General features: G+C 38.1%; 1 protein-coding gene across 1 annotated transcript; it reads left to right on the top strand.

Annotated features, from left to right (window-relative positions):
* Positions 1–148: 148 nt before the first annotated feature.
* On the top strand, positions 149–14,402 carry ND-42 (NADH dehydrogenase (ubiquinone) subunit ND-42). Its single transcript, XM_019043199.2, has 6 exons — positions 149–880; positions 2,246–2,332; positions 4,187–4,397; positions 7,104–7,268; positions 10,321–10,435; positions 14,171–14,402. The coding sequence occupies exons 1-6, from the start codon at positions 331–333 to the stop codon at positions 14,270–14,272; spliced, it is 1,230 nt and encodes a 409-aa protein (XP_018898744.2). The 5' UTR covers positions 149–330; the 3' UTR covers positions 14,273–14,402.
* The last annotated feature ends 973 nt before the right edge of the window (positions 14,403–15,375 follow it).

The following is a 15,375-nucleotide window of genomic DNA, read 5'->3' as shown; positions in this document are numbered from 1 at the left end:
CAAAATTGTGCAAAAAATCCCACAAAATTTTGACAAACGATAAACCGAACATAATAAATCAAAATAATCAAAACATCCAAAATGGCTGACGTTAAGGGGCCGCTGGAGAGCCAATCAGAGGCCAGTTGTTTAGTTCTGTCCATACCTGTGTAAATCTACCTTGGATTCGTCCTCGGTCGTCGGACTAGACTAATCGAGTCCAACGACTGATAACAAAGTTTTACCACTTTTCAGTGTTATAGTTCTTTTACATTTTGCAGCCAATACTTCAATCACTACTAGCGTGAATGCCACTGTAAAATAGTGTAAAAATCGCCAACAACCGTCACGATGGCTTACGCCATCACGCTGAAAGGAGTCAACCTAAGTAGTGCTGGAAAGCCAGTGAAGTCTGTTTTCAAAGTATGTACTCACTCAAACTTGAAGCCAGCCTTCCTTGTAGCCTCTGCAAATATTCTCGGATTCCACAAAAGAGATCCTAACTATCAAAGACCGAAACCATATCCATATGAGACGAAATATTATGGCTTCTGGCAGCGTTGTGTGGACAGGACCACTTGGCGATTTGATGATAACACCAAATTGATTATTATCGAAGGTCCCCCTGCTGCGGGCAAAACTGAATTAGCCAAGAAGCTAGCTGAGGATTTCGATATGAAGTACGTAGGGGACGCAACCATGGATGATCGTTACATTAGCAAGGTCACTGGACATGATTTTCGAGAATTTGACCCACAATTACCACCAAATGTGCGAAGTTTCGATGAGAAAGATTTCTGCAAAAATCCCACGCACCGAAATGCAGCCATTTTTCAAGTATGGAAGTACCAGCTTCGCTTTGCCCGATATATTGATGCCCTTGCTCACATACTCAGCACAGGTAATTTCATCTTATTGATGAGTCAAACTGGCCTTCCAACTTAATGACTTACCGCCTACATCAGCGGGCCGATTATTGAAATTTAGTGTTTGTCGGGCGGACATAGATGACATGGGTTAAATGACGAGGCGTGATTGGTCGGCTATGTCTTATCGCTGCTTTGTCGTGCCTTTGTCAGGTGGAATGGACGATATACTGTCGGAAACTTAAGAGGTACCGATGGCTTGTCGTGAGTTCAACCCGACATAGGCACGACAAAGCAGCGATAAGACGTAGCCGACCAGTCACGCTCCGCCTTTTAACCTATGTCATCTATGTCCGCCTGACAAACACTATAAATTTCAATAATCGGCCCGCTGGGATGCAAAGTGTTCTCAGCCTTCCTATTTTTCAAATTTGTTCTCCCATTTCAAAAATCCCTATTTCCTCTGCAACTTAACAAAGATTACTCTTTAATGGCTCGCTGGGTATAAATTGCCACATTTGTGCAAAATATTTATGATTTTTACCGCAATTTCCGGAAAAACACTTGAATTTTATGGAATTCCCGTGAAAATAACGAGTTTTTGCCAGCTTTCCGACCCGATAAGTCCGTTTTGGGGCCTTCACATTCCAACCCATCCCGTCACATGGTCAAGCAGTTTTTGCACCCCTGGCCTACATTTTATTCTCTCCAAATAACTATCTAAGTTTTCTATTCAGAATTCACTGCATTTTTACCTCCCTAAGTCTCCTCTCAGAAAATTTTAGACATTTTAATACCATGTTATGAAGCTCAAAGTATTGGAATGCAAAATGCTGCGCTCAATTAGTGAAATTAAACTGTAAATATTTGCATGAGAATACCCTTTTCAAAATTCATTTTCTAGAAATGGTCAGTTTAAATGAGCCGCTAGACGCGATGGATCCGCATATTTTATTATTTGGGCCAGAAATTGATGGTGAAATTAGTTTGGCCTAACTTGTTTTATACCTTGATGTTTGCTCACTCCAATTAGAGATCCAACTAAGAATTCTTTATTTATCGGAGTAGTTGTGAAGCTCTTGACTGAAGTGTTGAAGAAATCACCTTGAGTAATTTGTATTTTCCACTTTTCAGGAGGAAACCACATGGCCTTTTTTTAAAAAACATTTCTATTTACATTTGTAATGTAACAAAATGATCTAAAATTACAACAGGAGTTGTGCAACATCAACGTCTGCTTCGCAGCACAGATAGATGTATAGTCAAACTTCATCACCCCTATTGTCATCATACACCAAAATTAATATGAGTCGAGTGTGGTGAACTTGGAATTTTTGCTTTTCTCTTGGACACCATCTTCCTTTAGATACTCTGAAAGGTAAAACGATTTTTTGTTTCAGGTCAAGGTGTGGTCATGGAACGAGCACCATTTACGGATATTGCCTTCGCCCAAGCCATGAAGCAAAGCGGATTTATGAGTAAACAAGGTAATTATGCGTGCCCAAATATTTTTTTCATTCTTTTCTCCATAGGCTGAAAAACGAAACTAGCCTCCAAATGCTTGCTATGATCCAGCACTTTGCAAATGGTTAAACAGTACTATTTTAAACCATCATCAAAATTACCTATTATTCATACAATTTCTATCAAAAATCCCTTTTTTTCTCTAAGTTTCAGCAAACATTTTCTAAGCTTCTAAGAATAAAAGGTAATGTTTTCATCAAAATTTCTCAAGTCAACTCACCATACCTCACATTTGCTGCAGATTGTCTGCACTGTGGCAGACTCCCATTTTAGTGTGCCTTTTGAAAAAAATGAAGTGTATTTTTGGAAGAAAATGCATTACTTTTTTAAGTTATTTCAAAACCTGATCTTGATCTAACAGTTTAACTTCATTATTCAAAAAGCACAGAAGACTCTGCGTAGCAATCAATAATTGATGAATTTCAGAAAAGAGAACTAGTTTTACAATGGAAAGTTTTAGATAAGCTTTATTGCAGTCTGGCTCTAAGGTTTTGCTGAATTACCAAACCATTCCTGAGTTACCATTTGAATTTTGATTTTCATTGAGTTTTGCCCAACTCCACGAGTCGCTTCTTGCCTCTTAAGTACAGATTTTCAATTGGTAACATTAAAGTTGTGGAGTGTTTTTCTCAAGTTAATGAAAATAAACGGTATGAATAAGAAGTAAAGCAATGGGCCAGTTGCGCTGGTCACAAAATCGTGTTTTGATGCTTTATTCTTGTAGATCAGCTAAAAATTTTGACAAATTCAGCCCAAACAGCAACTTTCTACATTGAATATTAACCGAGGTATCGCGCCTTGGAAAACTCGATTTATGATGTCATCTACCGCGGGAGCACATACTTGTTATTCACAACCTTGGTTGATGATGTCATAAATCAAGTTTTTTAAGGCGCGGGATCTCAGTTAATACTTAACATAGAAAGTTGCTGTTTGGACAGATCTTGTTATTTTTAACTAATCTACAAGAGCTAAGCATCAAACCACAATTCTGTGACCAGTGCAACTGGCCCATTGTATAGACTTAACAAAAAAATTTTATAATTAATTGTATGAATCCAATAAAGAACAACTCAAATCATGGATGCAAGTAAAAAATAAATGAATGTATAAAATGAACATAGAATTAGGGAGACCCTGGTACCATACCACCACCCCTTCGCCGTGTGGAGTAAAAGATGAATAAACGAAGAAAAAAAATGAAATTAGTTTTCAGAAAAAAAGAGGGGGGGGGAGGAGAGAGAAAGCAAGGATAGAAAGTGAAAGGGCAAGAGTAATGTTAAAGCAAAAAAGAAGTCATGAGATCTTGGTGTTACAGAGGAAACTGGATTGATGCGGTTAGGTTAGGACTGAGGTGTGAGGAGGGAAGTGACGGCCATGTCTAAGTAGGGGTGGAGGGTCTCTTTATGAGGAGACAGTTAGCTCATGATAAGTGGGAAGCGGTAGAAGCAAGAGCGCCGGAGGGACAGAGGGTCAAGGGTGGCTTGTGAACTGACAATGCAGTGTCACTTTTATGAGTTTATACTGCAGGATAAAATTTAGGATAAGTACTTTGAAATCTTTGCCTAATTTGTGTTTGAACTGTGTTCACTTGAAAAAGTTTGGCTAGCAAAAACCTACTTCTTGCGAAATAACTTACATTTAAAAATAATTGTAAACTTCAACATATGGTTGTCTTGATTTCTTCCTGTTTAAAATTGGTGAAATAGGTTTTGTGGCTGAATTTCTTACCATTGTTGTATGATCGCAATGTTTTTTTCAAGTTTTTCACTCATTTTCCTTTTTCCTTTATTTTACTATTTATTTTTATTTTTCAGCCATGTATGTTTACAATGAGCTTAGAAGACACACATTAAATCTTCTGATGCGGCCACATCTATTCATTTATCTGGATATACCCGTCAAAGCAGTCAAGGATCGAATCAAACAGCGTGATTTACCGCACGAAAGAAACTCACCTGCTTTAACAGATAAATTCTTAACAGACTATGAAATGAATTGTAAATCATACATCATGCTGCACATGAGGTAATAAATACAATCCCTGTAAGAGGCATATAACCGGCCAACTTTTTTAAGTAATTAGCCCTAGGCCAAAGATTATGACAAAAATCATAGTGAGTTTTGATCAACCAAATTAAGCTAACTTTTCAGGTCTTACCCAAAGATGAATGATAATAATCAGCGCAAAGATGAATGATAATGATCAGTGCAAAGATGATTGTTCTATCTTTATGGCCTCATCATTTCAATTTAATTCCAATGTTACTTCTGTTTGAGAAGAGCACTATCTTGAGTTTTAACTCCTCATACTCCAGTACTGAGCCTGGGCCAGGTATTGTAAAAATGCCTGTATCATGGAGTGTAACGGGTGAAGGGACATAAATTTTGAGCTCTCCATTGCACCCTCACCGGCTCTGAAACAACTTTTCCACTGCCAACTGTGCTCTTGCCCTTAGGGATGTTTTCAGAACTACCTTCAGGGCCGGATTTACCAATAGGCTACATAGGCTATAGCCTAGGGCGGAACATTTTGAGGGGCGCAAAATTTTTGAGAATGTATTCAAAACCCTGGTAAAAATTGGAGATAAGAGCTGCGTTTCAAAATACCATAGGAATTCTTATAGCCGGCTAAAGAAGGCAACAGAAAATCATATATCTGGCTGTAGGATGCGGAGAAAATCATACGGCCGGGCTATACGAAGCGATAAAAAAATATACAGGCGGGCTATAGTTCCTATAGTCGGGCTTTACACTTAATCGCCTGGCTGTTGCTTTTTCGCCATCGATTATAAAAGGCTATAAGAAATTGTGTAGAAATTCGTGTGCTTTGTAAATCCTTAAGTTTGTACGGAATCACCTTAATATTCACAAAACACACATTATATTTTCCTTTACTACATATTTTTTTTCATCAATTAAAATGAGAATAATCCATACAGAGTGTGCAAACATTTCAAAGTTATGGGTTGGAAAACGTTGACTCCACGAGCTTAAATATTAGAGCCTAACACAAAGCGAAGCGGCGGCGCACTGGCGCCTTCAAACCTAACAGGGATACTTCACGCATTGCGCAATGCGTGAAGTGCGCCGCGCCGCAGCGTACCACGGCGCTTGAAGCAACTATTTCACACCAGAGGTATTGAACAGTATCATACAAAATTGCAGGCGCTCCAACATGTTAGGAATGGCAGGCATCCTTCAAAAGTACGGAGCTTTCCTCGCAAAATAAATCAAGATACTACGGCCCAAAAAGAGAGCGGTGGTCCAAAAACTCACTAAGTCCTAGCATCCGTAATTAGTAACGTTTAGCATACACTTTATCGCCAGACTGTTGCTTAGTCGCCATCGACTATAAAAGGCTATAAGAAATCGTGTTGCCGGCTATAGAAGCTATTGGAAATCTTACAGCCGGCCGTAAGTCTATGGTATTTTGGGACACAGATTCTACAAATTGTGGTTGACAAAGGTGTTTTTTTAAAGGTGAATTTGAACATTTTCCGGACTCCTAACATCCTTCTTCTGATCTGGAGGGGAGGGGCGTCTGGGGGACCACCCCCCCCCGCCCCCCACGAGAGCGCCTACTTTTAGGGGCGCCACCCTAGGTTTAGCCTAGGGCGCTAAAAATGTAAATCCGGCCCTGACTACCTTGCAGCACAGCAGCATCTGCTGTGCTTTGACAGGACGTAGTTCGGCAATGTTTATTACTAGGTGACTGGTTTACCCTGTCTTCTCGATTTTTTGTAGTTTGGTTTGTGGTATTTTCCATGATAATCTTTTAGGGGCCTTCGGCTCCATTGTCGGATGTAATCTTCATAACATAACCCCCGTTGTCACTGAGGTAGTAAAGGGACTGTTGTAAAACAAAAATCCCAAAATCATAAAAACGTGAAAATACTAAACCTTTACTCGAGAGCACCATTCTAGTTTTGTTTCCAAATCAGACCTCACTGTTGGGAGTGCAGTGCAATCTGATTTAGAGACCAAACTTATACCTAACTCCAAAAAATCAGATAGACAAGGCAACCCAATCATCTATTCTCATTGCACCCCGATAAAGGAAAACTTTCAAACCTGATGCTTATTTCTTTTTCTGACCTCATTTTTTTGTATCAGATGGAAGAATTCCTGCGTGTCTTGTCGTCCAATTTCTCAAGGCAATCAGTTTTGTTTCCTCCTTTTGCGGCTGTAAATTTGTCTCATATCTGAAGACCAGCCACACGTCCACCACATTTGCCACAAATTGTGGATCACAAGATTGGGCATGATTTGCTCCGAAAAATTCCGTTTTAGGTTGATAATTTGATTCAAAAATATTTTTAACTCATTTGGGAACCTAAAGTCCAATTATCCTTTTTTTTTGCCCTCCCTCCCCCATCCTCTCCCTCTGTTTATTTGTTAAGTTACTTCATTTTTGAACTCATTGCATCTTTTAGTTGCATTTTTTCCAAAGCTAATTTTACTAGTTGAACTACATTTTGCAATAAGGAACCACTATCTCTGGCTCCTCTATAAAAGCACTTTTCTGCATAGGGAAACCAATGAATTTTTTGTTGTTTCTAAAATGAGCCAGAAATAGTGGTTCCTTATTGCAAAATGTGGTTCAGATGTTTTTGAGGTATGTGGGAAAAACCTTAAAATAATACTTGAGAGCAGAAGGATGCTTGAGTTCCCAGCGATGAAACCTATGTCACTCCTAACAGCATTCATTTTGTGTTTGACTTTTCCATTTAGCAATCATTCTGATTTTCTCATGTACGACTGGACTGAAGGTGGAGATGTAGATGTTGTCCTAGAAGATATCGAGAAAATTGATTTTGATATTCATACGGGAACTGATGAAAAAATGACAGACTGGAGATTGAACAAAGAGGTGGAATGGTGCGACATGAGAAATATGTAAGTTTTTTTTTCCCCTGTTCATATTTGGCACAGTGGGATTTTTGTAATCTTCAGATATTTTATTGCATTTTTTCGGAAAGTACTTTTTTTTTTTTTATCTAGGTAATCAAGTATTGTTTGAGCAAATTACTTTTAAAGTCGTCACAAATGGATGTATTCCTGCCAAACAGAACCAGAAACAGGTGGGAAAGAAGGGGTGTGCTTGTTAGTTAAGGGCCATAATAATGAATAGGAATCATAAAGCGCCAGTGACATCAGCAGCGGCAAAAAAGAAGTCGATCTGAGTCTTTAACTCATGAGCCTTGTCCAAAAGGTTCTTGTCACATGCCCATACCACATGAGTGCCGCTTTCAGTTGATGCTTAGTTCCGTTTGACAGAATGTAAAATTGCGTTTTTCCATTTCTCCAAAGGAAATCACGCCCACTTAAACATTTTGTCTTGTCCAATTTTCTAGAGCACGCGCCATCTATCTCATTCGTCCATAGTTCTATTTGGCAGAAATACGTCCAAGTATAATACCATTTGTAGAAGTCCGCGAAGCTTCGCATTTTGTGAAGCGAAGCGAAGTGTGGGGCCGGATAAAGCAAAGATTTCGCAGAAACGAACGTGGTAATTCAAGTTTTGCGCTCTTTCAAAATCGATACCGAATGCTTCATGATTGATGGACAATTCGTCCGCATGAACCGGTTCTTTGCGCATGCGCTTGCGGGCACTCCGCGTTATTTACATCAATCCAAGAACGGGCCATTCCGAGCCCCTTGTTCGGCAGAAAGTGGGAACCATCTGGGAACTGTTTGGCATTTTTTAACACAGAGGCTTATGGAAGAATTGCGGGCTGCGAGTGGTTTTGAGGATTCATTAATTTAAATCAATCATTATTGCCGCCAATGTTGGCAAATTGTGTTCGCCGAAGTCAAAACAAATTCAAACATGTACAACATTATGAAATCAATTTTCATAAGTAGGTATTTTTCACTGAACTCAAACTGTAAGAACATTTGTAACACATCTTCTCTTATTTGGACGTATTTCTGTCAAACAGACCTATGTGCAGGTGGAAAAGATGGGGTGTGCTCGTTACTGCTCAGGCCATAAGAATGAATGGGAAATATAAAGCGCCAGTGACGAATCTGCTGCTCCAGTTTCCGGGCCTCCTCTTTAACTCATGAGCCCTGTCCACAAAGGTCTTGACACATGCCCACGGCTTATGAGTTTTGCATTCAGTTGGCACAGTTCTGTTAGCTGAATTAGAAAAGCAGGATTTTACATTCTGTCAAACGGAACTATGCACACACTCCATGAGCCGTGGGCATGTGTCAAGAGAGTTGTGGATAGGGCTCATGAGTTAAAGAGGAAGCCCGGCAACTGGAGCGGGGGATTCGTCATTGGGGCTTTATATTTCCCATTCATTCTTATGGCCTGAGTACTAACGGGCACACCCCATCTTTCCCACCTGCACATAGTTCTCTTTGATAGAAATATGTCCATTTGTTCTTATTAGACTTTTTTACTTTATGATTTTAAGTAAAATAACAAAATTTTTTGAAGATAAAAAAAAATTAAAAGGAAAATAAAAAAAGTAAAAACAGTTTTTATTTTTTATCATTTCGTGATAATCAAAGCAAAACCAATGACAAATTTAAAAAAAAAAATCTTAGACCTGCTGGCATCTCAATAAAAATTTATTCTTAAAATTTAGGAGAAAGGGGGAAATTTAATGAATGAATTCTTCACGTATTTCCCTGTGTTCAATGAAATTTACCACCGCCGCTCGCTGAGTTGCGACTCGCTGGAGTGACCGCCACAAAATACCGCGGGTTGCATCCAGGGTATTTGAAGAGGTTTTTTTGTCTGCTTTGCTTCGTCTTTGCTTTGCTTTGAAAAACGCCGCTTCGCTGACCCCTAGCCATTTGAAACAAAAGCACATTCCGCCAAGAGAGTATATGAAGTAGAGTTTCTGCCCCAGAGCGGGCATTTTGGGACCGGGTGAGGAATCTTTGGAAGTCTTTGCATCATTTGATACCTCTGATTATTGAACTGCGTATAGTCCATGCAAACCTATTAGACAGAGTAAAAATTCGGGCATTTTCGGGCGAGCCGAGAATTGCAACGTCGGATCCCGGCGAGGAGCCGCTGGGTCAGCGCCGAGCTCACTGGGGTATTGTTCCCATTGTGTCCACCCCGGGCCTTTACCTGGCGGCCGGACCCTGGCCATTAAGGCCAAAATTTACAGTTCTGTCCAAGTGTTCACGCTTCCATTGATGTTTTTTATAAAAGTATTTAATATTATAAATACATTTATTACAAATTATGTGCTGATATTTATTTTAATTTTAAGACTTACAGTATAAATGATGAACATGGTAGGAAAGATTGAAGGAAAGTTTTTGGAAAGCGCTGAAGAAATTGGCGAGTTCTGTGATTTAATAACTTACCATAATACTTACCTACAATTATATATAATTTTCATCAGAATTTCAAGCAGAATCCGAATCTGTTGAAATGAAGGAAAAATTCACAAATTATAAAAAAATTGGTGTGCAATTTTTGATCCACCAGTAGACAGAGGGCCTTAATGTCCAGGGTCCGGCCGCCAGGTAAAGGCCCGGGGTGGACACAATGGGAACAATACCCCAGTGAGCTCGGCGCTGACCCAGCGGCTCCTCGCCGGGATCCGACGTTGCAATTCTCGGCTCGCCCGAAAATACCCGAATTTTTACTCTGTCTAATAGGCTTGGACGGACTATAGTTAGTGTTTGATGTAACAAGGTGGAGAAATGGTGATGGGTCAACACCATTTCGTCGGGAAATCAAAGCCAAGAAGTTCCAAAAATTATAATTAGAGTCAAAAATAAATTTTCAATGCCAATTGTCAAAAAAAAAAAGAAAAAAAAAAAGAAAAAAAAAGTTAGTGCTTGATGGAGTAAATCATGTGCGGCAATACACCGCAGTGGTTTCTATAATATGTCTAATACCTTTGAAAAGAACACTGAATCGCTTAAATAACTTTAAAATGACTTTCCTTTCAAAAACTCTGAATTTTTGTAGGTATGCAGACAAGAAACTATGGCTATTGACTCATTTCAATTGTCAGATATTCGATGCTCCCGAACTAGTGGGCACTGGTGATGAGGACAAGTGGATGACAAAGTTTTGGCACCATGTAAGTATCTTAGATAAGGAGGACTTTAAAACTGACAATTTTCAAGAGACAGTGTGCTTATCACACCCTGATTTATATTATTATGATATTATGACTACCGTAGGAGGAGGGGCCCTAGTCCACAAAAGCTGAAAGTGAAGTTATTATCAGCAGAACACAGTGGAGTGTCTCACTAATTTTTTTGGACAATGAAAGCCAAAAAATTTCTCATCTTACCTAAATTGTGTTGGTTTAGAGTTCAAAACACGTATTTTCAAGGGAGAGCTTTTTATGATTATCATTATCTGCCGAATTTAGGGCACAAAAATGAAAGATTGAAATGCAACCTTTTCCCTTCCTCCATACCAAGACAAAAAATAACACAGCTGCTCGCAACTGATACCCTATGGTACTAGAGAGAATTTTCTGTCAAAATATCCAAGCCTCTTGAATGATTTAACACTTTCAAGGTCTGAAAAAATCTTTCAACGTCAAACTTTTTCTAAGGCCAACCCAAACTATGTGTAATTTCAGTGTCTTTAGGCATTTTGAAGTCTTTCATGCCAAAATGTTTGTAGATGACTTGCTCGAGCGATGATGTTAATAGGAGAGGAAGAAAGGAATAGCTTGACAGAATAGGAAGAATAGAAATATGACAAGAAAGCACCATGACTAGTCATGACCAAACTATAAACTTACAAAAAGCTAAGCTTTCTGTTTCATTTTTAAGGATCGTCTGTGCCTGTTGAAATAAGTTTTTTTTATAGGCTGTCATACGGCTCGGATGTAGACAACCATATCTTAGAGCTTTAGCACTGGATTGCAATTATTTAACTGAAAAGCTTCACATTGGTATCGTTTAGTAAAAATAATAAAATGAGGTAAAAGTAGCCTTGATACTTTTTGCATGTTTCATACTTCTACTAGGCCTTTCGATTCAACAGAGCAATCTTCAGGCAGGACCTTTATCACATGTTAAATTTGTACCTCTAACTTATTTAAATCGATGTAGCAATAATGAAGTAGGTAATTTTTTTGACTAATTCGGCTGAACACCAGCATGCCACATTGAATTTGAATCTCATAATTATATTAAAAATTATGACCGCCCATCAAGCAACAAAGAACAAGCTAGAGTATACTAAGTACAATGTAGTACCTGTCCTGCAGATTATGTAGGGAAAGCTGAGAGAAATATTGGTACTAGGCTCAGCAAACGTCTCACCAAGGAAAACTCAAATATTCATCAGCATATTACAGAACATAAACCTAAAATGGGCTTGTTGCAAACTTTTGCTAGAACAAAAATAAAAGCTGTTTTTTTTTTTTTTTTTTTTTTTTTTTCTTAATTGAAAGAATAGAGGACTACATGGTATTAACTCTATTTCTTATAACTAGGAACTAAGAACTACTTTTACAATAATGGGTAGGCTGGTACGACACCGGCCCTATCTAGATTACAGAATGTACAGGTGCTGTACATTACGATTGAGATAATTGGTGCAAAATATATACATATGTATACATGCTGAATAAAGTATAGATATTTGTGATAAATATTTGGATCTTAATTATAAGAGCTGTTACTCGTAGAAAGTGTCTCAAAAATACGATGAGCTCATTGGCAAAGTCTGAAATGTACTCCTTATTTCACGCTTTGCATAAGAAATTTTCGTTTTTTCGAGCTTCCTGCTTCGAAAATGATACCATGGCACAGGTGAACATTTCGTTAGAGGAGTCATTCCATCCAAACCCTTGCTCACAAGGATACTGAGCAACAATCAATATAGCCGACGCCTATTAGCCAAAACACATGTGACGTGACTCTGATTCTGACCACCTGATAACAATCGGCGTGTTTACATTCACATTTTTCTTGCGTTGATAGATATCCACTTTGATTGACCTTGTGCTCTCCTCAACTTGCGCGCTAAAGTGTCAGCCATGTTGAGCCGGGATTGAATTAAATGACTCCTGTAACGAATTGTTCACCTGTGCTGTAGTATCCTTTTTAAAGTGGGCAGCTTAAAAAAACGCAAATTTCTTACAGAGATTGTGAAGTTAGGAGTGCATTTCAGACTTTGCCGATGTGCTCATCGTGATTTTGGAGACATTATCTATGAGGAACAACTCTTATTTTTGCTCTAGCTGAAGTTTGCAATAGGCCCATTTATGATCTTATCAATAATGTAGTATCTGTTTGTCATGTAACTAATCATTGGAAACATTTTTGCACCCTCGAAAAATACAAGTTCAGAAAAGCCATGCTAGACAAATCACCTCTACCTAACATACAGCTTGATTGGAACTCTGAGGGCAATGTTAGAGCCCCTTTACTCTAGGCAATGCTTTGATAGATCTCTGCTGCAACAGGGTACTCTGATAGTATTTAATTAAACGTTCCACCTCTAGATGTAACTCCTCAGCTTCTCAACAGAGTGCAGTACTGAATATGATTCTACTGAACTTATTGTTTATCCACCTATTCGTATTAATTTTTGCCTTCTAACTTCATTTATGGTTCTTGATGTGAAAATGTAGTTTCATAGTATTGATTTCAAGATGTTATTTATTCTAAGTTTGGTATTTTGTTTTTCTGTAAACCAAAAAATGCTTATTAGACAATTTTAATTTGTGATAAAGGTACTGCCTGAAGATGATTCTGTTGAATCGGTAGGGCCTTGTAGAAGAACAAAACATGCAAAAGATATCAAGGCTATTTTTCCATTATTATTTTATTATTTTTGGAAGTATTCAATTCGCAGTTAAAAAGAAAGTAGGGTAAATCTAATCTATACTTGCTTTCTATCAGATGTTAACTTAAGCGTGGCTTAAATTTTGTAGATTCCATTTTTATTTTTAAATGGTGTGGTGAATTTAGAATGCTGTCTAGTGTTATTGATGACTTTTGCATAATTAAAAACTGAGCTTCTGATATCTCGCTGATAATGGACACCCCCCCCCCTTCCAAGATAGAGACCTTAGTACTGAATAACTCATATTTTATTCATTGGCATTGCCACAAAAATTGCTCATGAGTATCAAACCAAACAGATTGATGATAGTATAGTTTGCAATGCAGAAAACTCAATTTTGAGAAGAGGCTATTTTAAATTTTTAGTATCCCTTGTTCAGGATTGAAAGTTGTTGGATTACAATTCAATTTTGTAGCCACCGTACAGAAACAAATTCAACTACCTGTTATGAATCCCCTGGTATGATGGGAAGTGTGTCTAGTGAAATTCAGAGTTTCCAGCCCAAATTGACAAAAAATTGCTTCCATGAAAATTTTGCCTCCATGGGCCAATGTCCCTTCCCTTGTGGATAGCGAATCACCATCAATGAAAGAATCACACGATGCATCTCGACTTGTGACATCGCAAATCTCTTGTCACTTGTACCTCTCTCAAGGGGGCCTTATGATTGTTTCGCCAAAAATTTTGTTTGAATTTCAGCGTTTTTTCGACCGTGTTCCTTGCAAATTTTATGCAAAATTTCCGAGCCGTCTTTTCCAAGGAAATGAAGTGGGAGAAAAAATTTTTGATCATTCCAATCAAGATCCATGGTTTGATGGTTTCTTTTATGGGTATCAAGCAAAGTCTAAATATATGTAGGTTTCATCAAAATTACTTTGAGTGAGGGGGAAGAAGGACTTCGCTTACAGCCTGATCATATCAAAGATCAGTTAAGTTACACCCTCAGAATGTTTTCCATCAATAATGACTTTCAATTTAAATTTTTCTTTCATTGTTTCAGCCTAAAAGAGGAAAGTATAGTTTTGGATACAATGCCGATCTAGGTGATAAGAATATCCTGTGGAAATCGCGACTAGCAAAATACTGGGACGTTACCCGTTAAACTGTTTTTAGCAGCAGTTCTTTCAGTCTTCATTTACGAAGCCAATAAGTTTGTATCATTCAATTTCTGTGCATCTCAGGCTTTCCCTTTATTTGTGCAGGCATTTGTAAATATAAACGTTGTTAAATAATGAGGTTTACTTACTGACTTTTTTCCAAATTGTTTTCATTAATTTTCTGATCCCAAATTTTGTTGCCCAAGTTCAATTGCAAATTATGAGACCTAACCTCCAATTTTGACCTAATTTTGAACCAAAATTATAATTTTTGGGTTTTTGACACACTGCTCTGCGAAATTCTTTTGGCATACTTCAGCTTCCTCCATTTAAATAAAAAGTAGAGCTGTAGGATTAAGGAAACATTAATTCTACTCGTGATTAATTTGTTTAAAAAACGGAATTCAAGGTGATTAAATTTCGTTTTTTTTTTTAACTTTTCCTGTCATTTGAGGACTTGCAAACGTAATGTTGAACTGATTTTGACCTTACTGAGATAATAAGGAGGCAAAGTTAGGGGAAATTGGCTTATTTCGTGGGAAAATCGAATGACCTATTGACCTAAATTGACGTATTTTGGGGTCCAAACCCCTCCTTAAAATTAGTTCAAAGTGATTTCTGCAATTTTTACTTAAAAGCGAACACAATTTGGTAAATTTTCCCGTTTTATTTTTTTCTTTACGATAATTTGAACTGGAGTTATGATTTTTTGAGATAGGTCGAAAGGGATAATTTGACCTGTGACCTGTCATAACTCGGTCTAAAATTAAGATATTGACCTGCGGTTTGCGCCAAAATTCTTAGATTTCAATGTACTTTTCAATGATGTATCACAAGATTGGGGTTACCATTTGAAAAAAAAAAGTTGGGAGCCCCCCTGTTTCCCCCTGAAGCAAGGGACAAATATTTGACCCCCCTAAAAGATGGTGCTCTTTGAGATAGAGAAACATTCCCAAAGTTTCGTTTTTCTATCTCTGACCGTTCAAAAGTTAGAGGAAGGGAGGAGCGGGACTTTTGGAACACCTTGTATATTACGTACATATACAGGAGTAGAGATGACAGATTAATGTTCTGAAAAAGGGGGAAAAAGCTCTGGAGGGGAGACATA

This window comes from Bemisia tabaci, chromosome 1, assembly GCF_918797505.1.
Source record: "Bemisia tabaci chromosome 1, PGI_BMITA_v3".
In the NCBI taxonomy this organism is placed as follows: Eukaryota; Metazoa; Arthropoda; class Insecta; order Hemiptera; family Aleyrodidae; genus Bemisia; species Bemisia tabaci.
This window is presented reverse-complemented; position numbering and strand designations above follow the sequence as displayed.

Coding starts and splice junctions, on each gene's coding strand:
- ND-42 (XM_019043199.2), top strand. CDS start 331: ATGGCTTACGCCATCACGCTGAAAGGAGTCAACCTAAGTAGTGCTGGA. Junction 2,333..4,186: donor CGGATTTATGAGTAAACAAG/GTAATTATGCGT, acceptor TTTATTTTTCAG/CCATGTATGTTTACAATGAG. Junction 4,398..7,103: donor TACATCATGCTGCACATGAG/GTAATAAATACA, acceptor TTTTCCATTTAG/CAATCATTCTGATTTTCTCA.